The sequence below is a fragment of the Anopheles ziemanni genome, chromosome 3 (genome assembly GCF_943734765.1).
Source record: "Anopheles ziemanni chromosome 3, idAnoZiCoDA_A2_x.2, whole genome shotgun sequence".
In the NCBI taxonomy this organism is placed as follows: Eukaryota; Metazoa; Arthropoda; class Insecta; order Diptera; family Culicidae; genus Anopheles; species Anopheles ziemanni.
Genome location: NC_080706.1, coordinates 46,708,954 through 46,733,795, shown reverse-complemented (window position 1 = coordinate 46,733,795; position 24,842 = coordinate 46,708,954). Strand labels below are relative to the sequence as shown.

Genomic DNA, 24,842 nt, shown 5'->3' with positions numbered 1-24,842 from the left:
CGCTTGATGAAACGAGTAATGGTAGCGGAACCAACTGTCGAAGCGAATGTACGCCCGAGTGTTGGCAAGCGACGAAGAAATAGCTCGATCTTGGAAGATCATCTGTGCCCGGGCGTGTGATGGTGGCGTACGTAACGGTGTTTTACGTTTGAGTGCAAGCAGAAAGAACAAAAACAGCTGCTCGGAAAGTGTTGTGAAAATTCCATGTTCAAGTGCTCGCCAAAACAACGCGGTCCTTTTTGTGGAACTAACCGCAGTCGTGGATTATGATGAGTCTGTATGAGGTGATGTTGAAGAAGGTGCTTAGTGTTAGAAAAACACCCGTTCTATGTTGACAAGTAGTATATTTTCGTGCTGTAAAAAAGTTCACCCCACACAAAAGTCGCGAAGTGAGTGTGTACGCATACAAACAGTAAATTTATGCGTTCCGCTAGTCCAACGATAGCACGGCAAGCGAAATGGCGAAGCATATGCTAATGCTCCTGTTGAACCTGGTGTTTTCGCTGCGTGTGGTCCTCGCGCAAGTGGAAACCATCCTCGACAGCAGTGAGTACGACGATCTGGGACTGCCGGCGACAACGGTACGCAAGCCACAGATCGCCGGATTTCTCGCGAGTGACGGAACCGACCTCTACCCATCGATGTCGATGTCCAACGATGGTCCTTCCTCCTCCTCCTATCAACGTCCAGCGATGGCGAATTACGAAAGCAATCCGTTCATCGCACGGGCTGAGCTCTACCGAAAGGCTGCCGGTGCTCCACGACCACAAAGCCCTGTCCAGGGACAGCAGCAGCAACAACAGCAGCAGCAACAGGGCTATGATCCGCGCGACGGAACGCCCTACACGCGGGACATCGCCGTCAAGCAGGGCATCCTGCGGGGCTCTGTGCGCGTTATGCACCCACAGTCCGGCCTGAAGAACGTCGACCGGTATTTGGGCATACCGTATGCGGAGGCACCGGTCGGGTCCCGACGGTTCATGCCTCCCAGTGCTCCCATTCCCTGGAGTGGGTTGAAGATGGCGACAAAGCTGTCACCGGTCTGCCCGCAGAACCTGCCGAGTCTGACCAACGCGAACAACAACTACTCCAAGGGCCGGTACGACCAGATCAAGCGACTACTGCCCTTCCTGAAGTCGGAAAACGAGGACTGTCTCTACCTGAACCTGTACGTCCCGAGCTATGGTGAGTTTTGCTTGCGAAGAATTTTTGTCCGTTTCCTCTGATCCGGTTGCGTTCGACGTTGGTGGCCAATTGACGTCAAGTTGAACGAAATGTTGGAAACTTATGTTGACATGAAATGGCGAAAAAAACCCACACACAAATGACTTGAACCAAGAAAAAACAAACCACAACCCCCTACGAAGAATACCGCGCCCACCGCGCTGGGTGGGAAACACTCAATCATAAACCCAACGATCTCCCGCTTCCTACCCGGCGTCACCAGCGGACACCATTGGGCAAACGAACGATCGATTTAGAGCGTGTGCGAGCGCGCGCGAACGAAGAGCAAAGTCCTTGAAATGGGAGCACACCGAACAGCGCGCATAGAAAAGTGGCGCCAAGCACTTCTCCCCGCACGAGCTAGAGGAAGGCGAAGAGAGTCCCATCGCTTGGTGACATCCTTTCGAGCTGGCGGGGCTGAAGGGAAAGCCGAAAGGGAAAAAAAGATATGTGGGTCGCAAGAAGGCCAAATCGCTTCTGGTCCACTGTTTTCCTGCGATCGGCCGCGTTTGTTGGATCGGGGCCATATTCTTTGCTCCGCAATTCGGGATTTTAATTGGCCTCGGGCAGCGCCAATCGCAATCGCTTTTTATTTATTTTCCAACGTGCTAGGAGTGGAATTGAAGGAGGAATTTCTTGCTCGGGCTTAAGACGCATTTTTCCGAGCGCACCTTTCTCATCACCTCTGTTGCCTAGCTGAAGCATATTATGATGCTTGAGAAAACATTTCGGCGGGTAAATTTTCATAGTTTCGTAGACTACGTTGGTATGTACAAACAACACAACAAAAATAGTAAACTTTATGGTAATAAACCAGAAAACGAAAACATGAATGTATAGTCAAGTCATATAATCACATCTATAATTTGTGTAGTACTTTTATGCGAGCCGATTCCACTAAACCTATAACAAGTATTTTTGAAACTTGAACATATCTTTGAAAAAATCATGAAGAAAATCGATGACATCAATAGAAGAAATCAAAGTCAGACAAGTCTAAATGTCTCTATTTGATTTTTTGCTACATGCAATTATTTCCAATTTACTTGATTGTATATTGATCGATCGAATTAAAATAACATGCATATTATATTCTTTAAAGTAGCATTGATCAGAAGAATCTTAGTTGGTCTTAATGAAAAAGTACCAAGAACAATTTTCTATATTCTGCAATAGGAATCATTGAACGTGACACTTAAAGTTTTAAAGCACATTTTCGTTGAACCAATCGTTTGTCAGATTCAACTTTAAAACTACGCTGATGTGAAACATCTTTCGCTCAGTAAAAACTTTTCTCTGTTAAAGAAAATAAGAAAACTATCGCAACGTTAAAAAAACTGCGGCAAATGTGAGGCTTTAAAGGTCGACAATTTTCCCATTCACCTGCTCCCGTGATCCGGAAAAGCTTCCCAACGTTGGTCGTCAACACCGTTAGCGTGAAGTTCCTGGTCCAGCTTGTCACTGGCATAACAACAACCCCTCCTCTCCCGTTCCGGAGAATTCCTGAGTATCGGATGAAAGTGACGTACGAGGAAATGGTAAATGAGAAAACGTTAGTGACGGTTGAAAAGTTCGAGTTTTATTTTTGCTTCTCCCGTGCAGATGGAACCAACCGTCCTCGCACAACAACAAAAACAACATCGGTTTGTCGGTGTTTAAAGTACTTGAAGCTTGATGGAATGGGTTTAAAAACATGCACTTACAGATGCCAACCACGAGGGAGTTCTTGAGTGGATCGATATTGAGCTGAAGCGACTTGATGCAGTTGTGCTAAAAGATGCACGTGCTTCACCTGACCGACTGGCGCGGCAATGCAGTCGATGGTGTTCCGTGCTTGCAATGTTTTGCTTCTATTTTGATCGCTTGGGATGAAAATTTATGTTCGAATTATTCCGCGAGCGGTTGAGAATGAAATTAATTTACCTCCGTTTTACCCACATTCCGAAATTCTCGTTTTTTCGCCTGGCGTCTTGCCGCCCTTCCCGAATGATTTAACCGTTGCCGAGTTAAACTGAAAGGTTTCCGAGAACGAGATATGTTTTTTTTCTACCGATCTACCAGGGGAAAAAATGAAATCCACTCAGGTGTAATGAAGGGCGGAATAAAATTGTGAATATCAAAATAAATGAAAAACAACACTATGCGCTGTGGAAATACGAAGGGCCACGGGAGGCAGAAAGAGAGAGAACAAACAGGTGTAGTGGCATGCCGTACGAAATTGGAGGGAAAATATTATTATGCTCAGCAAAATTCAATCACTGACCCATTTCGCTAACGTGAAAATGATCACCCGACCTCGAGACGGAACCGTTCCACCCGCACGTCAGGCCCTTAACTCTGCTCAATGGAGAGCGGAAAGATCGGATGAGCTTTGACAGGAGTCGTTTTTGTGGTGTTTCTCTAGGGTTGCCCGCTTTTCATTTCTTCCACTAACGCGGCGGTGCGGGATTGGAATAACGCCAGTTCGGAATTTTATGATTTATACTGGCATCCGAAAACGGTCTGTTCAATAATTTGAATATTTCCTGGCAGTTTAATTACAGTGTTTTATTCTGTTTTCGAGCACCGGATGGTAACCAATTTGGTGTTGAAATAATAAATAAATAGGAAAAGAAGCAAACGTTAGATGCTTAAAAAACAACATATAAGTTAATTGAAAAGTGTTCTTATGGCTGCAGTATAAGTTACATATCTTGTTCATAGAACAAACCTATGAAACAGATAGTTGTTAAAAATGTGTATGCCAAAGATTTTAGAGTCTTCGAGAAGGTTAATATCGACCAGAAAGGTGTCAACTGTTCATAATCCAGACATCACCAAGTTTGCAAATAGGAATAGTTTAATATTTCTTGTTTTTCATTCAGCTGTGTCACACACTGGATTTTTTGAGTCAGTATTTAAACCCCAGGAAAACAAAAAGAATTTGTAGCGTTATATAGGCATGTATGGGTGGCATTGATGAGACAGTTTTAGATCTGCAAGAAGCGTTTTTACTACATAAATCATTAACATCTATCAACAGTATTTTATTTGACAGAAGTTTTTGCTGAGAAAACCCGTCCGTTGTATTTTGTGGTATTTGTGGTGTTCTAACTGCCTCGTTGTGTTCTTATTGGTTAACTTAAGACTTGTTTCACACACGTAATAGCTGACTATAAGGGCGATTTACAAAAAAATTAACCGAACCGATTTCAATAACATTAACATACAATTTCTGAAAGATGGAGGACGACGGACTGGTATTTCCTAAGATAACCATCCCGTAATAAATTACCAGAATAAAGATACATTTATTGGAGTAAAATAATTTTCTGCTAGTCAATATAAATCCGAGGAATTATTTTTATTCATTGCTAGTTACGTTCAACATTTGCAAAAAGCTTAGCAACTGAAAGGGTAGTAAATTCATGGTACAATTAGCATTTGTCATTACAAGGAATATGATTTTCTAAATGATACAACTTTAAACACTTTGATATCTACGAAAGCTAAAAGAAATTCTTTGTAAAACCTACCATGGATACGAGTGCAAAAAGAGCTGAATTCAAATAACTCCTAATTGAAATCGTTAAAATAATTCTTTACAACTGAAGCAATCGCTTGATTATACTGATTCAAACCCTATAATTCAATCCGCACCTATCTCGCGTTGGAACACCAAACACCCGAATGGATGTAACCTGCCGTTGAGTAAAAGGAAAAGTTTCCGAGGGGTGGGATCTGGAGCTGTAATTAGATATTGAATTTGCAACAACCAATGACGCACGACCAGGCAAACCTCCTACTTACTCGAATAATAATGTATTCACAGAAGGCATTGGACCGCAGAGCAAATATCCAGTGATCGTGTACATCCACGGCGAGTCGTACGAATGGAACAGCGGCAACCCATACGATGGATCCATCCTGGCGAGCTACGGTCAGGTGATAGTGGTGACACTCAACTTCCGCCTCGGCATCCTCGGTGAGTAACGCCCGGCCTGGGCTTCGACCGAAAAGCTATTCGTGGGTCTAACCGTATCAGCGCGTTGCAGGATTCATGAAGCCCGGCATCAGCGACCACACGACGAGCAACTTTGGCCTGTTGGACCAAATCGCCGCCCTGCAGTGGATCAAGGAGAATATCGGTGCGTTCGGGGGCGACCCCAAGCTGGTGACGGTGATGGGCCACAGTACGGGGGCAGCCTGCGTCAACTTCCTGATGGTGTCGCCGGTGGCCAAAGGCCTCTTCCACCGGGCGGTCCTGATGTCCGGTTCGGCCCTGTCGGACTGGGCGCTCACGCAACATCCGCTCCAAGCAACCATGCAGGTCCTGCAGGGACTGAACTGTCCGCTGAACGGCGAGAACGACGAGGTCACCGCGTGCTTGCGCCGGAAGCGCTACAGCGAAATTCTGGGCGTAAAAACGGCCTCCCCGCAGTTCTCCACACGCTTCGGGCCCATCGTGGACGGGCTGGTTATCCCGAACCTGCCGCACAAAGTCATGGGCCAGTACAGTGACATTTTTAGTGGGTAACCGTCGTGTGATTTATCCATTCCGTGCAGCAGCGGCCGAAGCAGCTCCACGCTTCCGGGCGGGCAAAAACACTAATTTTGATTTATCTTTTCCTTTTCCCGCGCCGTCCCCGCACCCGCCGGGTCGGTTATAGATACGACCTGCTGTACGGCATGACCGAGCTGGAGTCCTATCACATCCTGAATGCGGTTGCGCTCACGTACGGCCTGCTGGAGAACGAAAGAGACCATTTATTGCGCTTTTACATGCAGAATCGGTTCGAGATTCGGCCCGACCTCGCCCTGGCCGCCACACTCCGGGAGTACGTAGCTGGGGATGGTGTTGAACATTTTTACTATTTTCTACTTCCTGCACGCCTTGCTCTTTATCGCTCTCCGGTTCATGCAATGATTTAAATGACATCACCGCAAAACGCGAATGAAGCGGAAACCGAAAAGAGTGCACCAAGCGCGGGAGGAAAATTGATTCCGTTTGCAAAATGCATCGAAAATGGAAATCATTACCGACGCCGTTTCTCTCATCCCCCTCGCAGGTACACCGACATCTACATGGATCCGAACAAGGCCCTGGCCGACGAGCATCGGGACAATCTGCTCGAGATACTGTCCGATGCGCGCGTCGCCGCCCCGATGGTCCAGACCGGGCTCTATCTGTCGAAGGTCAACCCCAAGTGCTACATGTACGTGTTCGGCCACAATAGTGAGGCTGGGGAGTACGGACGGGTAAGTGGACCGACACGGAACGTGGTTCGGGAATGTTCCACAGACCGCGATTGGAATGATGTCTAATTACTACCCGACTGTTTTGTCCCTCGTTCCTCTCCATCACGTTCCGGTTACAGCTTTCCCAGAGCGTCGTCGGGGAGGATCTGGCGTACGTTTTTGGAGCACCACTTGGTCAGGTTGGTCCATTCCAGCACCACTACAACGCCCGCGAGCGACTGTTTTCCGAAGCAGTGATGAAGTATTTTTCCAACTTTGCCAAAACGGGGTAAGAGACAAGCGGTTGCTGGAATATGCGCATTTCAAATTGTTTGTGTCTATTTCGCTATTAATCTATTAATTAACCGATTCAAACCTTGTGCTACGTGAACGTTGCAATAATTTATTGTAGGAACCGATTTAACTGCTACTGGTTGCTAACTTTATTGTCCACTAATATTTATTGCTAAGTAGACAAGATTAATACTTTTTGATTTGTAAAACAATTCCGCTTAGTTGGAAAACATGTTACGAATAAAATCCTAAAAAAAAAAAAAAATAACGAATGAAAACGCAGCAAAGTAATTTTTTTTTTGACAAACTGAAAATCGCCAGAGGATCTTCATCTAAATGAGTGAACAAAGTCTTGAGGAAAGCCAGTCAAATGTAATTTGTAAATCAGTACTTACATTTGATTTTTAAAGATATTTGCTTTGTTTGGAGTGTAATATAGAAAATACTTTAAAAGATAAAATGATAAAACTGATACAGATTTTTTATTGTTTTGTTTGATGATGAGGCTTATCGATTTTGATTACCAGTTTATAATTGAATTGAATGAAACTTTTTTGTAAAGGTTGAGCGAGCATTTAAATCCCGCAAAATGCCTTGTTTATGTTGAGGGATGCTGTAATAAAACGGTTGATTAAAAAACTTTGTAATCAATGTTCTCATGTATGCAAATAATAGATAGCGTTAATTTACAATAGGTGCAAATCAAATATTTTAATTGCATGCGTTGCAACATGTTGCAAACTAACGCCATAACGTGTGTTTTTGATTTCCAATACGGTATGGAACAAACACCTGAACACTGACCCACCAAACACATATCATCGAAAAGGAAATTGGAAAGTAACTTGTGGAGAACTTCAATTGTAGTTGCACGTTCGTTTATATGCAAGCTTTCATATTCAGTTACTGCGGGAAGGAATGATAAACTTTTTCGAAGCAGGTTGAGTTTCTAACAAAGTCTCTTACTAAGTTACTTGATTGGCAAACTTTCGGCATGATTGGATTTTCTGTCCACCAAATTCTAAAACCATTCTTCTTCGAGTGCGAACCTAACGAGTTAAAGTAACTGAAGCACAACGCTGCAACATTCGATCAATGAACGAAGGAGATGGACTTGGGAAAAGTTTCCTTTTGTAAATTGTTCACCTACAGCGTAATCTCACTTAGTGATGCAATACCACTCAGCTGCATGGATCCGGATGTCCCTTACGCCAATCGATTTTCATCAAAGGTAGCTGGCTAATGGTCCATTTTCCTTTTCCCCTTTTGCAGAAATCCAAAAGCACCGTGGAAAGACCTGTTTCTGAATCTCAATCCGGAAGATTGGTCGTACTACGACGTCGACTGGCCGGAGTACAACAGCGTAAACCAGAGCTACCTTCACATGGGCATCACGCCCGTCGTGGGCCATCGTTACCGGCAGAAGTACATGAAGTACTGGAACGAGCAGCTCCCGGAGGAGCTGAAGAAGATCACGAGCTCTAAGACTCACGCGCCGTACTCGGATTTCTTCAATCCCACCACGAAGGGTATCGCTGGGCAGGGGAGTCGCGTGCGGGGAGGTACCACACCGAACCCGGACGCGTATCCCACCGGGCACATTAACGTCTATCCGATACGGGTGGACATCGAGCGTCCGACGGAAGACCCGTTTAGGGAGCTGCTCTATCGAATGAAGGACCCGCTGGCTGGCCCGGGGATGTACAATGCTCCGGCGACCTCGTCCGTCGCCGCCATTCCGTCCGGCCACGACAAGGGTCCCGCCCAGCTGGCCACGAGCGTTGAGCTGCAAAAGCACCAGAAACATCTGCAGCAACAGCAACAGGGACGCGATGGGTTCGGCCCGGACTCGGCGGATCTGGATGGCAACGCGGCGGATCTAATGAAGAGTGAGTCAACGCTCACGTTCCTGATCGCGATCGCCATCGTGTTTCTGCTGTTCAATATCTTCGTCGTCGTGGCGTACCTCGTGCGGCGTCATCTGGCGGCCAACCAGAGTGGCCCAGCCGGGCGGAAGGTGGTCAAGCGGAAGTACGACGACGCGATGCTGGAGAGTGCGGCCGCTGCCGTCGTGTCCGGCGTTGCGTTGGGCGAAAAGGAAGACCCCTGTGGGCCACATCACCCGCTGCACCATCATCACCATCATCATCATCTGCCCCATCTGCAGCAAGGTGGTGGCGGGTACATACTGGAGCACAGTCCCTCGACCGCGGCCATGATGCTGCGGAAGTCCAACTCCTACGAACCGGTGGCGAAGCAGCACTTCGTTGACCCACCGCCAGAGGGCGCACCGATCGGTTGCTCATCGGAAGCGGGTTCGCTTGGGCTCGATGCGGTTGACTCGCACACGAAGGTTTGCGACTGGATGGTGGCCTCGGCAGGCTGTCCGCGCGTTGTTCCTCCCGTCGTTCCTCCACACAAAATCAGTGTGGCCATCGACGCGACACCACAAGCGCGAAGTAACAGCGTCCTCCGGCAGGAACCGATCGAGATCACCAAGGCGAAGTCGTTCGAATACGGCTCGATGGACGAGGCGGACGGTTGCGACCTTCCCGACGGCCAACCATGCTCTCACAGTGGAAGCCAGAGTACTGGCACTGGCAGCACAGCCTCGTCATCCTACTCCAGCTCAGCCACAACGGAAGAAGCCAAACCAACGATATACTACAACTATCCCGACCGACAGCCGCCACCTTTCGCAGCCGAGCACGCACTGGAGGAAGTCACCAGTTTCATAGAGCCGGAACACGACCCTTCGAACGATATCAACGTGACGTGCCGGGATGCGAGCATTGAGAAGGATCCGCTCTCACCGGAGGAAGCGCTGCGGGTGATACAGAGGCGGAACTTCCCAAAGGTCCTACCGGATCATCCGCGCTCCGGTGGGGCAACCATCGGCGCGTCCATGAAGCGTCGCTCCCTGCCTCCACAGTCCCTGTACGGACCGCTTCCCCACGGCACGCACAGTTTACGTCGGGACGCGACGAACGGTGGCCGACTAGTTCCAGCCCCTCCGCCCCGCATCTGCTCCACCCTCGGACGGCAGGCACGCACGAGCAAAAACTTTATCAGCTCACCCCCTATCGTGGCCGAAGAGCCTCCGGTTGCGGAAGAGCCCCCGATCGCACTGAACACCCTCCACGTTGGGCCCCTGCTGCCGACGCACCAGGAGAGCACCTACATGACCATGTCCAGGCAGAATTCGGTCAGCTCGGAGTGTGACCCTACCGTGCCGAGCCAGGAAGGAGACGAGCAAGAGGAAGCCACCCCACCGGTGGACATTATTTGCATCGAACACAAGCCGGAAAGCCACTACAGTTACGTACGGCCCGTTGCGTTGATGCGAACTCCGTCGTCTTTCAAGTGTCCCGAGTTGGTGCGACCGCTTGATGACGGGGCACAAAGGGCGGTGGATGGTGGTAGTCTCGATGCTGATGACGCTTCCCGGGTTCCCGAGCGGGATAAACTAAGTTCCGATTCGTCCGCCACCGATACTACTTCCGGAAGCACCGGAACGATCAAGAAACTGTAGATAGAGGAAACAATGCGGCATGTTCAAACTGAGAGAGATAGGAACAGTGCATGGGGAATTGATTCACACTTGGATCGATTCACGCGCCCGGTTCGAACCGAATTGAGGGCAAGGACGTTCGTTGTTGGACGAACGGATGCTTTGCCGTGCACTTCAGAGCGGTCGAGTATTTATTCTAAGGATCACGTCCACTTTCAACAAAGCCTTCCGTAGGGTGTGCTACACAATGTCCCCGCATGCCCGCGGCTCCCTTCGTAACATTTGCCACCCAGCACCATCATCCCCGCAAGGCGCATCGACTGGCTCTTCGCCGGAGGCGGAGATATGCATTAGGACCGTATGAAGAGATTCCATTTATTGATTACATTAATCCACAAATCCAACACCGGAAGCTGAAAGCCACGCCGAACTGATCGATGTGCTTCCGCGTCCGCTGTGCCGGTGACCGGTATCGACTATTTATTAATGCTTTATTTGTACAGGGAACGAACGCAATGCAACACGAGTGCTCAAACACGGCGTAGAGTGTAAGCAACAATAATAGAAAACAAGAAAACAGGAACAAACGTGGAACGTATGGTGCGATGTGTAAGACAATAAAAACCACTAACTATAAAAGTTAAACTTCATGCTGATTTGTTTTTAGTTGCCAGTAGTGGGAGAAGGCTGAACATCGCCGTATGGCGAAACATAATGCTTAACACAATGGAAATCACTAATTGAGAATATTGTGTCTATTTTATGAATTTGTTCGGTAGTTTATTCAAATAATTATATTTTCCCAGCAAATAAAATAAAAATTATCTTAGTCGATTGATCCTGTACGATGTATAAGAAGGCATAAGTTTAGCGAAGTCTTTGTCAAAACTACATAATAGATTCTTTCTTCTTCGTAAGTTTCCATATTTTTCTAATGTCGGAAAAACTTAAAGTTCCGCCCAGGTTGAGCTTTTGGCGATGGACGAAACAAACAAGTTTGCATGCAAGAAAAACTTGCGTGATTTTCTAGCATGTCTTTTTATGGCACTTATGACCTACCATAAAACTGGTTCTTTGAAACATGTTTATAGTAACGTAAACATTAGCAAGTAATGTTATAGTAAAAATGAATTTAAATTTATATTCTTATTGGTTTTACACAAAACAAAGGTAAATATTTGTAGAGACGAACAACAACATGTTTCTTCTCTTTCTTTCTACCTGATCAAAGGTGCCGTTCGGTCCTCTCTTCCTCCAGGAAGGACTCGGAACGGCACAATCAAATTCAGCTCAACCTGTTGGTGGCAAACCGCTTGCGCGAGGCAATAAAGTAAAAGTTTTCGCGCGTACAAAAGTTTTTCCTTCATTAGTGCCGCGGGCAGTGCGCTCTCTACTGTCCAGTGTAACCCTAGCCTTCCGAATAAAAAAAAATGAAAACTAGTTACGTCCGAAATGGTTCCAGCACCAGGTGGACCAGAGATACGGCGAGCAAACTAGCGGGCAAAAGAAAATAACAAATATTAAAACCTCACGGTTAACCGGCAGCAGATTGCTGACTTCGGTGTGAGCAAGAAATGTGGATTGCACCGTGAAAGAAGGCAGCCATTTTTCAACGAGTAAATGAACAACTAGGCCAAACAAGGTGCTCACTGTTGCTGCTCGCTGTACATTTCTTATATATATAAAAATAAAGAAAGCGCTTCTCGCAGAATTTTTTTTCATTCCTGTCAGCGTGGCATAATAGCATTATAATGATCATTATATCGCTCATCTAGTATTCCACAGGGTATATGAACTAGTTAATAATGGATCGTCGATTTCCACCCCTTTAGCACGTTTTCGTCTCGTAATGGCGCATAGAGCTCCTCGTGTTACCCACTTAGTGCTAGAAATCACTCAAAACCATTTCAAACGGATTGTGTTTTGCGGATTGGGGGTTGTTTTTTTCCCTCAACCTCAAACAGTCGAACCGTTTCTTGGAAGCAATCAAAAAGACAATTCAAACCGCAAACACCACACCTTGTAATGGTTGAATTGGTAGGCGAATTGTTCGAAATGAAATCAGTAGCTAGCAGGAAGTAGTAGCTTTTCTTCGCAAACAGTTTCAATTGAAATTTCGAGTGTGAAGGTGCCAGAATGGACAGGACGGCCGAAAGTCGGTCAAACGCGGGGAAAACAATATCCCAACAACGAAAGCCGAGTTGAAACTATTCGCCCGGTATCGAGTGCATCCGAAAGAAAACTTGATTACCGACGGGTATTTTCGGAGCGGCTGGGGAATAGTTGCCCATTTGTTCGCCTGTGTTGCAGCTATCGATCCGCTGGCCTACCAGGACTACTACTCTCCGGTTCTGTTTCCTTTTTCTTTCCGCCAGGGCTTTTCCCTTGCTTTGTGCCCTGAAACCCCTGCAATACCGACAGTGTGTATCCCTTTGTCCGCTTTCCTTTCTGTCCGGGCAGTGAATTAATTTTTAATTGAGTTTTTCTCGCAATTCCCTTAAGCTTTCCTCTTCGATGGTGCTGCGCACTGTAGGATCTCCCGGTACTGAGCTTCAAAACGGGGTGGCCGACACTTCCGCCGTTCATTATACGAGTTACTTGCCGCGGCAGGTTCAGACCAGGCCCCACCCCCTTTACCTACAGAATCGTTCATTTACTCTTCCTGCTTTTCTTTTGTACACCAACGGAGTAGTTGGCTCTTGTTCACACGCGGTACACCGGTGGAAAATAATGAATCCGTAAGACGGAAGCTAACAAGCGGTACCGGACTCGATCGAAGCCGGATGCTGGCCGGGGCTTTCACTGTCAGGAAAGTTCAGGCTGCGCTTCATAAGACGGGTGATTTTATTTCCCGAGCACACTCCGTAAGCTGCCGAGATCGATGCTTTGGGGTTTTTCTTTTTGTTGTGTTTCAAAAAGCTGCTTGCCACTTGGGAATTGAGAATAAAACCAATGAGAACAAGCTGAAGCGCAACCAGATCGAACGGGATTACGAAAACTATCCTTTTTCGCCGTGAGCCCGAGCTGAGTAGAACAATGAGACTTTCTTTCAAACACTAACAAGAGTCTTGGAATAGTGGGATAATATGACGATGTTAGCTACAAAAATCGGATTACAGATTCAACAAATAACTCATGGTTAAATGGTAATTTGTTCATTTATTTTCATGAAAAAAAAAACATCCACAGAAGAGCTAAATAAAATATTTAGCTATATTCTTTTCACCATAAAGTAATTCTTTCGATTCTAGACCGAACAATACTTTTGTACCCTCGTTTTGTGTTTGTACATATTATTAGTTTCATCTGTCACTTTATTGACACATATAAATTCAAACTGAAACGGGAATTCCATTTTTGAATTTCAGCAAAATCATTTATAAATTTAAGAAACCAAACAAATACTGTAATCACATTAGGCTATAATCTAAGGATTTGAAACGATCCGCTTAAAGCTTGGTTTATTTTAATATTTCATTTTACATACAAATTGAGTTTCTTTTTACGCTTACAATTGTTTATTCGTTTATTTATTTATTTCATTAATCAACTGTATTTGATTAGTGATTAAGAAATTGTCTGCTTCTATTGTATGCTACCGTTGGATCCTTAGCTAACAATAAAGTAAGTATTTAGTCAAACAGAAATTCATACACTTTGATGGTCCAAATAACTTGGTAAATAGGTTAAAAGATTGAATATATAAATGAATTTATCAATCAAACTGTGTTCCAAACAAATAAAACAACAATTATTTCAACAAGAAAAACTCACCTCACTCATCCTTGCGCGCCTCATAGATTCACTGTGTCAAGACGGAACATTTGCCGAGAATGTCTCTGCGCTTCTTCGGCGTCCGTGTGAAGGTGTACCCCTAAGTACAATGGAACGCTGGTAAATTAAATTGTTTGCCAATGTTCGCGTTAATGGTGAATGGTAAAAGCTTGTTAGAAGCGGAAATGAATGGAAGTAAGCGTCTGTCGGCAAACCTGCACGAATTCCAATGAAACTTGCCTGAAAGTGGTTTGCCGAGTCTGTTTAAATTGTCTTCTCCTCAGTGCGTACCGTTGGCTATGGGAACGAAATAAACGCTCCGGAAAGGTGCGATGAAGACACGGCCACAGAGAACATTACAAGAAAAAAAGCTTTTCAACCGGAAAGGTGTAATTAGCTTCGGAGACACCTTGCAAGACAAATATGTGTAGTTCGTGCCTAACGGGGGTAATGCCATGTTTTTGGCGTACTTAAAGTACCTTGAAAACCGGTGTGGATTGGTTCTTTGTTAAGTCGGCTCAAACTTAACCGCCCATACACTTCTATAGCGTGCATATCTTTAATCCATCGTGGCGGTTGGTATAAGACTGAAAAAGGAAACCAATTAATATTTGTTTGTACCACATCACAAGAATGCAACACAATGAGGAATAAAAAGGGTGATATGGTTTCGGCCGGTGAGATGATTAACGCCAAAATTGATTTATGTTCCCCGGATGGCGCCTGGAACTGGATCCTTGATTTATCCTCAACCGGTTTATATATGCATATATAATTAAAAAATCAACCTGACACGCTGTTAATAGGGCCCGGCAGTTCGGTGAAGCATCAACACCGCCCAGTGTTACCATCTCGTTGGGGGTCCGGTGGAAGGGTTTTTTAAATTAACACTTTTTCCAACATTCTTTACCGATACCGTGCCTTCGGTGGGGTGTTTTCATTTATCTATTCTTTTCCCTTTCTCCTAGAGCCAGGATTATCAAAGGAACTTTTTTTCAAAAAGAGAATAAAAAACGCCAGGAGGCTCTTTGTAGGGATTTTGCTGTTATAAAAAGCCGTACCGAGGGATGCTCGAGTTGGCTTTTGCAGGAGCTTTTCGCCTTTTAGCATAATTAAATACTTCATTGACGATGTCTTCCGATGGGCTCGGGTGATGTGCACACATTTTCTGATGTTGTTCTGCACCAGAAGAGATTAAAGGTTGTTTACTGTAGTTTTATTCTGTTTCTTCTACTGTTTGCCTTTCTTTTAGAGAAATTGATTTATGTTAATAGATTCTTTCTCTATCGAACCATGTTTTCTACATTGTGAAAGACTTACAAAAGTTGTGTCACTTTCAATTCTCTTACCTAACCAAAGAGGTTGCTTCAATGTTTTCGCTTGTTTGGCAAGATCATTTTCACTTACGTTCGTAAATATGTACGTACGGTTAGCACACTCGCCTTCAACGATTATTCATCGCAAACATGATTCAGGACAAGCATTCGCAGTGATCCTGAGAAACACTCGGTTCCATAGGCTTGGAGGGGAAGCAACTAAGGAGTGAATGTGAAAGAATCGAACACGCAAAAGAATTGTTTCCAGTGCACCACAACCTCGAACCCTCACCGAGTGGGATGGTAGACGGTAAAGTATTCTTTACCATCGTGTATGTCATCGTTGTCATCGTACGATAAGTCACTCGATTCCTTTCCCACTCCAATCGGCTGGTGTTCGTTCTTCATGTTTGTCCCAGGAGGAAAACGAAATCCCAGTGCCGAGGGAGCTGGATAGATTGCTCACCCGAAACTCCCGATTCCACCCCGGAAGCGACAGTTAAAGGCACGGTAAAGTTCCGGGTAAGCCTTTGCCATGACCGTGTGCATTCGGCACCCAAACGACAGCGGACTTTTATGCTGCGTACGTGCCTCGGAAGAGGCTGCATGCCTGGTGGACGCTGTTTGAGTTGTTCACATCGTGCGCACACAAAGTGCCGGCACACAAACAACCACCTCCGGGATGGCATTCCGATACGTCGCCGTGGGAAATGCATCGAATTGAGTTAACAAACTCACATGCACATCGAAAGTCTTCGATTTCCCGAAGGCAACATAGTGCTAGCAGAAGTAAATTTAAGATGTTGAGTGTGCAAAACAAGGACTTTCCTGGACCAGGAAGTCCGCCTGGAGTTCCGGGCTCACGTAGCATTCAATTCGGCCCACCCTAGTGGTAACGTTATTAGCGGTCAAGTTATTTAAGTTGCGGGAACTTGCTTGGAGTGAAATTAAGCCATCACCGGGCACATACGATGCAGTTGCCCGGTGGCAAAAGGGTTGCGTACTGTCCCAGGAAGCTTCTAGAACTCTTGTTCTTTCCACTGTAAAGTTCACAACCTGCGACAACATCCTGCATACATGTTGAACAGAAACACTGTTTTTCCTCTTCCTAATAGGACCTTTCCACTAACCATGTTTCGTATTATCGTTCACTGGAATTCGCCTGATTTGCCAATAGGGCTTTGAACAGTTGAAGGAAAACCCATTACTTGCTAGCGTTTTCCATTACGATATTTTCCATCCCCTTTCATTCACTAACTTTCTCTCTCTTTCTTTATCTCCTTACGGTCTCTTTCACTCCACAAACCAAAGCCACCGGCTGCAACGTCGACTGGGCTGGGATTCCAATTTTGCGCCAGTCAACCCCGGTTTCCGAATGGCTTCTTTCCGGTGTTCGGGCGGCGGCAAGATAAGCGGAAGGTCAAATGACAGTCAAAACCGTTCAATATCGGTTGAGAGGAAATATGATTAAGCGTGCCCGCGGGAAGCTTTTTGCGGGGCGGATGTGGCCAATCTGGCGGAACCGGAAAGCGACTCACGGCCAACTCGATCTGTGGTCGTGAGAGTGAGAAGATGTGGAAATAAAAAAAAAACTTTAGCGATGCTGCCGAGTACCGTTCCGGAAAGCCCCGGAGGAAAAACAACAAGAATGCAAACGAGAGAGTGTAGCGAAAAGGGAGGAAGGAAATAGCTCGTGGTGAGTAAAAGAGTGGCCTTAGGAAAGGTTAGGAGTAAGATGGGCTCTCCACCATGACGGGCCTAATAACATCATCATAACGTATCGGTTGTGATGTGGAGCAGACGTGAAGATGATTGCGTTAGCATAAAAACACGGACCATAATGAAATGGATAGCCGTAGAAAGTGGCCCGACTCGTTGAGGTTGGGTGTTTTTTCTCGATTTCACCTTCTTGCCAGGGTCGTGCTGGATACGTTCTCACGCCATCTTTAACGTCTTTGATCGTTGTCAAAGTGACTCAATTCAATGTTTTTGTTTTTTAAACACCTCATAGAATTTGTGGTTTTAATTTACTTTTCTCTTTCTGGATGTTTCAAGTAGGCAGAGTATTTCAGATGGCATTCATTTTATACTGCTTTTAAATTACTCAAACAAGGGAGTTTTGAATTTTATCAATTTAATTCGTGTAACGCCACATCAAGGGAAATGTTCGACAATCATATTGGTTTATTGTTCCTAGAAAAAATCAGGTTCATATCCTTCAACCATATGAGAAGAAGCTCCTTCCCGGATTGCAGTTTTAATTATACGAGGGTCGGGTCCATATCTGCTAACGTTTGACCTTCCCAGAAAGCAACCGTCCTTCAAGGTAGGTAGCGCCGTGTCGAGCACGTCGTCCGACCATCAGGGCCTCGTGCATGGCGCAATCGACCTAAATGGCCCCCTTCAGCAACGTGCTTTCCTATCCGGTGTGCGTCCCGGGGTCGTAATCCGGTCACAAGCAATTTCGTCTTCGTAATGGAACGGTTTACTCGTCGTGTTTCTGGCGCAAAATCATTTCACCCGATTCGTTCGCTATGGAGTATTTTTTCTTTCTTTTTCCTTCCCCCATTTTTCTCGTAAGCTTCACCGTAATGACATAAACTCGAAACCGATCGGTCGGAGCGCACGAGAGAGGTAAAGGGAAAACAAATTCCACTGTCAGAACCGTTCCATTCGCCTCGTTGAAACGCGAACTCCACAGGATATTCCGGGCACCAACCGGGGCCAGGTCGCGTGCTCCCCCCCCCCCCCACCCCGTTTGCACCCGTAGCCCGTGCCAACACGGACCATAAGTTCGCCATCCGGCGGAAGCAATCGGTGGGCGATATTGTTTGCACATTAAACGATTCCGATTTTCGATCGTACCGGTCGAGTCGCTTTTCCGGTCTTTTTTGCAATTGTTTAATCCACGGGGGAGCATTTTCGTTTTGCGGAAGCGATTTTGAAATGTTAAGAAATTTGTCGCCCGACGTAGCGAGCACAATAAGTGATTTGTTGGGCGAACATTTGCTCCACTGATTGCCACAGTGATTGAGTGGAAACCCTCCTATGTTCCTTGGAATTGAATACTTTGCTTCACCAGAAAACCAGGAAAGACAGTGGATTAGTTTCCTGATCATAAAACGGGGACCTGAGATGATGTAAGATGTTTTGGTATACACTACTAGTATGTTTTTTTCATACTTTTTCGCCAACTCTGTAACAAATGTGACCGTTTCTTTGCTACGAGCAACAATAACAAACAAGAGTCATTACATGTTTCAAATTGCGTTCAATATGTTCATGCTATGTAAAATTACATGACAAATAATTCGGGCAGTAATTTAAAACAGGGGTTATCAAGTTTTAGTTACTAGGAAAAGGGGTTTTGTGTTGGAATGTTTCTTTAGAATTATGCTGTGTTTTTGGCCTTGTAACCGATCCATAAAGAAATAAAAATACAATATCATACAACACAACACCATAATATATACAAAACGACCGAACAATCAAAAAAAGGCTAAAATGTTGTTACTTAACAGCCTTACATATTTCTATAATATGTTGCATTGTTTTTATGACTACATGCATTCTGTTACATTTAGAAAGCACCTCATCATACACATTTTAATTTTTATAAAACACAGTCATTGAAAATACAATATATCAGATTTACAGTGCACTCATGCACTCATTGAACAATAATTTCACGTCAAATACTATCAACCTTTGATTAACGCACTTTGCCCGATTAGCTCGAGGCAATACAAAGTAAACGGCCGACCCAACGATTGTTTGCAAAATGGCCACATTATCGGGGGCACGGGGCACATGATTGGCTCGCACTCGGCACGCTGTTATCACACTGTGATTATCAGAATCGAAAACATTAGCGCTCCAAAACGGTGACCGTTAGTCCGCTGCCCATCAACAGCTCGGAACAGGCGAGTCCGATGCCGGGTTGGGCAGAGCGCTTGGCAAATATTTGGTCTTCAATTATCATTGATTAAGTTTGCTTCGTACAGCGTTGGGGCATGGCTTGGCCAGAGTTGCGCCACTAGATGCTGCTGACCGTACGTTTATTATTGTTAATTTTTCATGCTCCTTTTCCACCCTGCACACAATACCTGATGATGGGAAAAGATCACAATCATTTGTGATGATGTGTTTGTGTTCGTGTGTGTGAGTGATTGTGTAGATAGTGTTTATGTTGCCATTGCCCGCTGGAAGTCCAAGCTTCCCTCCCTCGCATCACGTCGCCCGCTGAAGCCGAAGCAGAAGCCAAAAGTCTCCGGAGCGTTCATGCATGAAAACATAACACACATTTAGCCCGGCCTCGCACGCAGCAGCCACCCGCGGGCCTCCCCTTGAACGGTTTAGCCAGGTAGTTCTGCTAAATTTCCGGCACACTGCTCGGATGTGACAAAAATTATAAGCCATCCTCCCGAGTGGGCCCGGGGTTTTATGTTTTTGTTTCAGGGATTTCTTTTCTCGGTTCGCCTTCGCTCTTCGCCATTGTTGACCTAGGCATGGCCCGGTTTCCCACGGCACTTCCGGACGGAAAGTGCCTTCGGGGGACGGGAAAACTAATCTGGTTCCCGTCACCGAAAGGATGGCCCGCCGGGTTTTCACGGACGAACCGGGATGCATGACAGCCGACGGGACGAAGCGGGCGAAGACAAGTATCGTTTTGATTTCTGGTCCTATCGCACGATGGCGTAGCGGTACGGTACGTTGGACTGTGGGACTTTGGAAGTTGGTTGGAGTTCCCGGATAAGAGGCACTCCGCAGGTACACGATGATATGCCGGTGATGATAGTCGAAAATTGTGCTCCAGCACTTTGTCGTACGGTATGACAGCGTGAACAAGCGAGAAAGCGAACGAGCCCAAGGACCAGCAGGATGTACGAACAAATAACATGGCATGCTCTCGAGAAGCCGGTCCCGGGCCAAAAGTTCACCCGCTTGGAACATGGAGAAGGCATTCCCTGGCATCGAGGAACCCCTCCCGAAAGCAACTTAAAGAACTCTCCATCGGACGATCGTATCGTAGATCGCACGAAGCATGCCATACTTTCGCGGAAACCTTCAATATCTGGTGCCTTCATCTTGTACCATGTGCGACGAACCACGGCGCCTACTTTCTATTTTCGCCCCGGCGTACAATGTCAGCCAACGCTTTGTTTTCGCCCCTTGCAGCCGGTTGTGTCCGGGGGTTTTCGAACCCTTTCCAACGCCTACTTTTCGTTGACATGGACTTGGAAAAAAGACAGATTCGCTGGTATTTTCATTTTCCCACCGCTTTTCATGTTCCTGCTTGAGTCTTCCTAGGAACGCTTTCGTTGGGTGTGCGAGCCAACACAGCTGTGCGATTAAAAACGATGATAAAAGTGCCGCAATTATTGGATGAAATTATTGGAGGATGGGGTGGTTTGAAAATTAGGACCATCGTGAAACAACAAACGCAAAAACCGCACGGAAAAGCAAAACAGCAAAGCCCAGTGCGGAAGATGCGGCTCGCGATTTGAATGGAAACGAATCTCCTTTCCAGTCTCAAGCGAGGACGCCAGCATTATCGAAAGAAAAACAAGATTTAAGGCACAACGCAAAGTTAATGGGGTTTGGTTTTTATTCGTTGATTTGTTGATTTTTGCCTTCTTAAGAGAGGGTTGCATTTGTCCTTTTGTTTCTTTGCTACCCCTTGTTGTTACGTTACACTCACGGGAGGCACAACGACGTACTTGTACCGCGGTTTCGCGGTCGGTATGATTGGTTTCATCACCTTCGGGCAGCACTTTTCGAACGTTTTCGAATCGATTGAGCTCGGTTGGGCGAACAGCTGATTGTTGGGGGCTGTGGCCTGTCGTTGAAGCGGGATAAGAAAGAAACCTTATTTACCCATTCGGTTCATCAGTGCACATCAAAGTGAAGTAGAAACTACGTACATCTTGTTCTGCCTCCGTGTACGAGATAAGACACGCCAGCACCGCCAGGAAGATGATGAACTCTTTGCCACTCATGTTGGATCGCGCGGATGCGAAAAACTACTTACTCCGGCACGAACCAACAGGGGGCTTTTATAGAATTCCTCCACTGACGCCTTCTCTGACAATGTTTCGCAGCGAATTGCGAACGTTGGTGCACGTGCGTTGGTAAACATATGCTGCGCGATGCATTACTCGAACCTCGATTGTGACTCGATTGCATAGGGCTGATTGCGTCGGCATGGGGCGAACCTTTTCGCCAGTATCCCGTCGAGCGCCGTGGTGCATCTTATCAGTCAATTCCCCACATTTCACCGAGAGGACGATCGTCCCTACCCTGCTCCCCTACCATAAGCGATCTGTTTTGATGTGCTTATCTTGGACGCTCCCATTCTTACCTCTCCAGTAGCTCATCGTTCTTGGAAGAAATTCTATTACCTCCCTCGCTTCCACGCGTCAGAACTGCTCCACCGTTGCACGAAAAGAAATTGCATTCGAAATGGCACACGGATCGTACTGTTTTTATTTACTGAAGTATGAATAATGTTCCAATGTTTGTTTACTTTGACGGCAGCATTTACGCTGGATAATGCAGAGCCCGTTTCGAATCTCAGTTCGTTCCCCGATGGCGTCCGTTAGCATCGAGTTGCTCTCGAACGATGGAGATATAATAAAAGAACCCCTTCAAAGTGGAGAAGAAAGTAAACGCACCGAGGACCGGCCAACGTTGGTGCTGGAAGCGAACGGTTACGGGAATTGAAGTCCGTGGTGTGCTTTCGGTGTTATTTATTTTCGTTTCCCGCGCTTGCCGACAAAGAGGGATTCTTTTTCCGTTGCTTCATGCTGGAAAGTTTGGCACTTTGCTTTCACCTCGCTTTGCTGATTCCAGTGCTGCTTCAGAACCGTTTTGGTTTTGCCAGCACGATTCGTTAAAGGACACACCACCACCGACGAGCAACTTTTGTCTTCCTTCGAGGGGCATGAATAATTTAAACGCGCTTTCGAGTGACGTTTCGTACAGGTTCCATTTTGCTTTCTTTCCCCGTGCAATGCGAAGGGAATCGTAATGCAGCGCGGTTTCGCTGCGCTTAGCTGCGTAACACAATTGACGGTCAGGCCGTCGACGTCAAGACGGTGAGGCGCCACCGAAAATTGGTTGAAAAAAAAACTCCGACCTGCTAAGAAATAAACTTCAAAATATTTGATAAGAATTTTGCACCTTGATGCTGAGTGAGTGACAACTGGAAGAAAAGCAAGGAAAGAAACGGAAGCAAGAGAATATGCGCGGGAGTCAACTGCTAATCAACTTCGAAATCTGTTTGGGCTTTGCTGGGTGCTATTTACATTCCATCCTAGACCAAACCAGGCACATCAGTGCTGCCGGGGAAACGTGACAGCGGTGGGGGAGAGGGAGCAAAATATCAAAAATCGCTGTCAAAGGAACGTGAGGAAGTGCACGCTACGGACATGCTGGATGGGGTTCGGGGAACCATCGCTCAGTTCCGTGTCCGCGATAGGAATGTTTTTCCGAGCGAATGTAAACCTGGAATGACAGAAAGCCATGATAAGAGTAGCGGATGGAGTGCAAACTCAGACAATGATCGAAGTCACAGACAATAGCGGTAATGAACGTTGCTGCTGGAGCATAAATCGATCATCTCTGTACCGAAGAAGTTCTGACTTACCGTCATTTTCGATTAACAGAAATCCATCTGAATATTGACGTTTACTAAAATATGCAACGTTTCAATCAACCAAGAATAATGTAAAAACTAGTCTCGATTTTTAAATTTTTTGTGTAACCTTGGAGCTTGGGTTCCTGACTTTTGTAAATCAATGTTAAGCTTGCTTTTGTTCATCAACGATGAATTAAATATATTTGGTGCAGGGCCATGTTCAACATTATAATAGAACCATTTGCGCTATTTTGCAAAAAAATAATTGTTTGTTTCTTTAACAGTTTCGTAAACTGTTATAGATACTCTTCCTCTTGGGGGTCCGCGACAGCCGAGCGGTAGCGCCGGTTAGAAAATCGGCCCATGAGCGCCGAGGCTCACCACCTCGACGGCGTGGGTTCGAATCCCAACCGAGACCGGACCCTCCCCTGTACGAGAGGACTGACTATCCACGTACAACAGGGAAACAAGTCTCGTAAGCCCTTAACGGGCAGGCATGACCAAGAGGTCGTTACGCCAAGAAGAAGAAGATACTCTTCCCATAACGTTGAATGAATTTTAAAATGGGTTGTTTGATTCGAGATTATTGCACGGTCCTTCCTTAAGATGAATAGTTTAGATGGTTCACTTTGTTCGCTCCGCTCACGGTCAAGCTTCTTCAAGGGAATCATCGACGTAGAATGATTGATGTGTTCTTCACGCTTTACCGCCACCGATCGTTCGAACAGACGATAGGGCCAGATCGCTTAAGGTTCGCCCTTGAAGATTGGTGGAAAGAAAGAGCAAAGAGCCACAAGGCGATAAAGAACTGCTCCCGTGTCCGTACATCAGTTGTTCAGCAACTACCAGTTGCAGTCGGATTGGGGATGCGAGATGCAACCTCACGAGTTGCCCTTTGCTCTGGCATTGATGCACCGGGTGGGTTATCAGTTCGCGTGACGAATGTACAATAAACGTGATACATATGGACGCATTTAAACTCGACCGGCTGGATCGTTCCGGCTGGACCCGGAAGTTAGTCGTGTCAGCGGCGTGATGTTGAGCGCAGGTTACCCGCTGACAACCAACAAAGGTGAGGTTTCGGTGCGTTCTCCATCATCTCCGTGGCTCCCCACGCCAGGGAAATCGATCACCAATTATCGAATTCACCACTCGATCGTCGAACGGAGAGTGAATCAAACGCGCCCGTTTCCATGGCACTTGGTGGCAATGCACGAAATTGAATACGAACCCATCATCAGGAGCGCCTTTTTTCGCGTCTCGATGATAATCAATCCGATCCGAAATTTTCGCCCAGATGCTTGTTAGTATTATTTCCTGCTTGCGGGCCTACCGTTCGACAGAGCAATTGAACAACCCATCGAGAAGGTGTTGCTATCGGAGTGCAAATGCCAGACCGTGCGATACGATGTGACGTGAAGGGTTCGCACTGGGGTGGAATCCGACCCCGTATAAAAAGCTCATCCTCGGCCGAGAAATCGATGATTCGATGAGTCGAGCCCGGATGCTAAAGTGCTGTTAAGGCAAAAAGTATCGGTGAAGTGAGATTTGGTGGTGCTGATTTTAAAGGTGATGGTGCTTACAAAAAAGCTCTGGCAGTCCGTTTGGTTCTAAAGCGTGAATATCGAAATATGTGCATTGTTCGCGTGTATTTTTCAAATTTGTTGCTCGTATCAAAGATCGAAAAAAAGAGACGGAACAAATTGATAAATATCGTTTCCAATTTTTTTCCACCAGTGAATCATTCGCCAATCAAAACTAGTGTTTATTTTTTTATGACTGAGATCTAACTTTTTCGCTACAGTGCTCGCACTTTCAATGGACTTGGAAAAATCAAACTCCAATAATAACCCAGCATGCCAAATCG

At 46.1% G+C, this 24,842-nt stretch overlaps 1 protein-coding gene across 1 annotated transcript; it reads left to right on the top strand.

Annotated features, from left to right (window-relative positions):
* Positions 1-470: 470 nt before the first annotated feature.
* On the top strand, positions 471-10,267 carry LOC131287600 (uncharacterized). The gene is made up of 7 exons (XM_058316664.1): positions 471-1,185; positions 5,036-5,188; positions 5,259-5,736; positions 5,874-6,041; positions 6,273-6,462; positions 6,582-6,730; positions 8,008-10,267. Exons 1-7 carry the CDS (start codon positions 471-473, stop codon positions 10,265-10,267), a joined length of 4,113 nt encoding a protein of 1,370 aa, XP_058172647.1.
* Positions 10,268-24,842: the final 14,575 nt, after the last annotated feature.

Coding starts and splice junctions, on each gene's coding strand:
- LOC131287600 (XM_058316664.1), top strand. CDS start 471: ATGCTAATGCTCCTGTTGAACCTGGTGTTTTCGCTGCGTGTGGTCCTC. Junction 6,042..6,272: donor CTGGCCGCCACACTCCGGGA/GTACGTAGCTGG, acceptor TCCCCCTCGCAG/GTACACCGACATCTACATGG. Junction 6,463..6,581: donor AGGCTGGGGAGTACGGACGG/GTAAGTGGACCG, acceptor TTCCGGTTACAG/CTTTCCCAGAGCGTCGTCGG.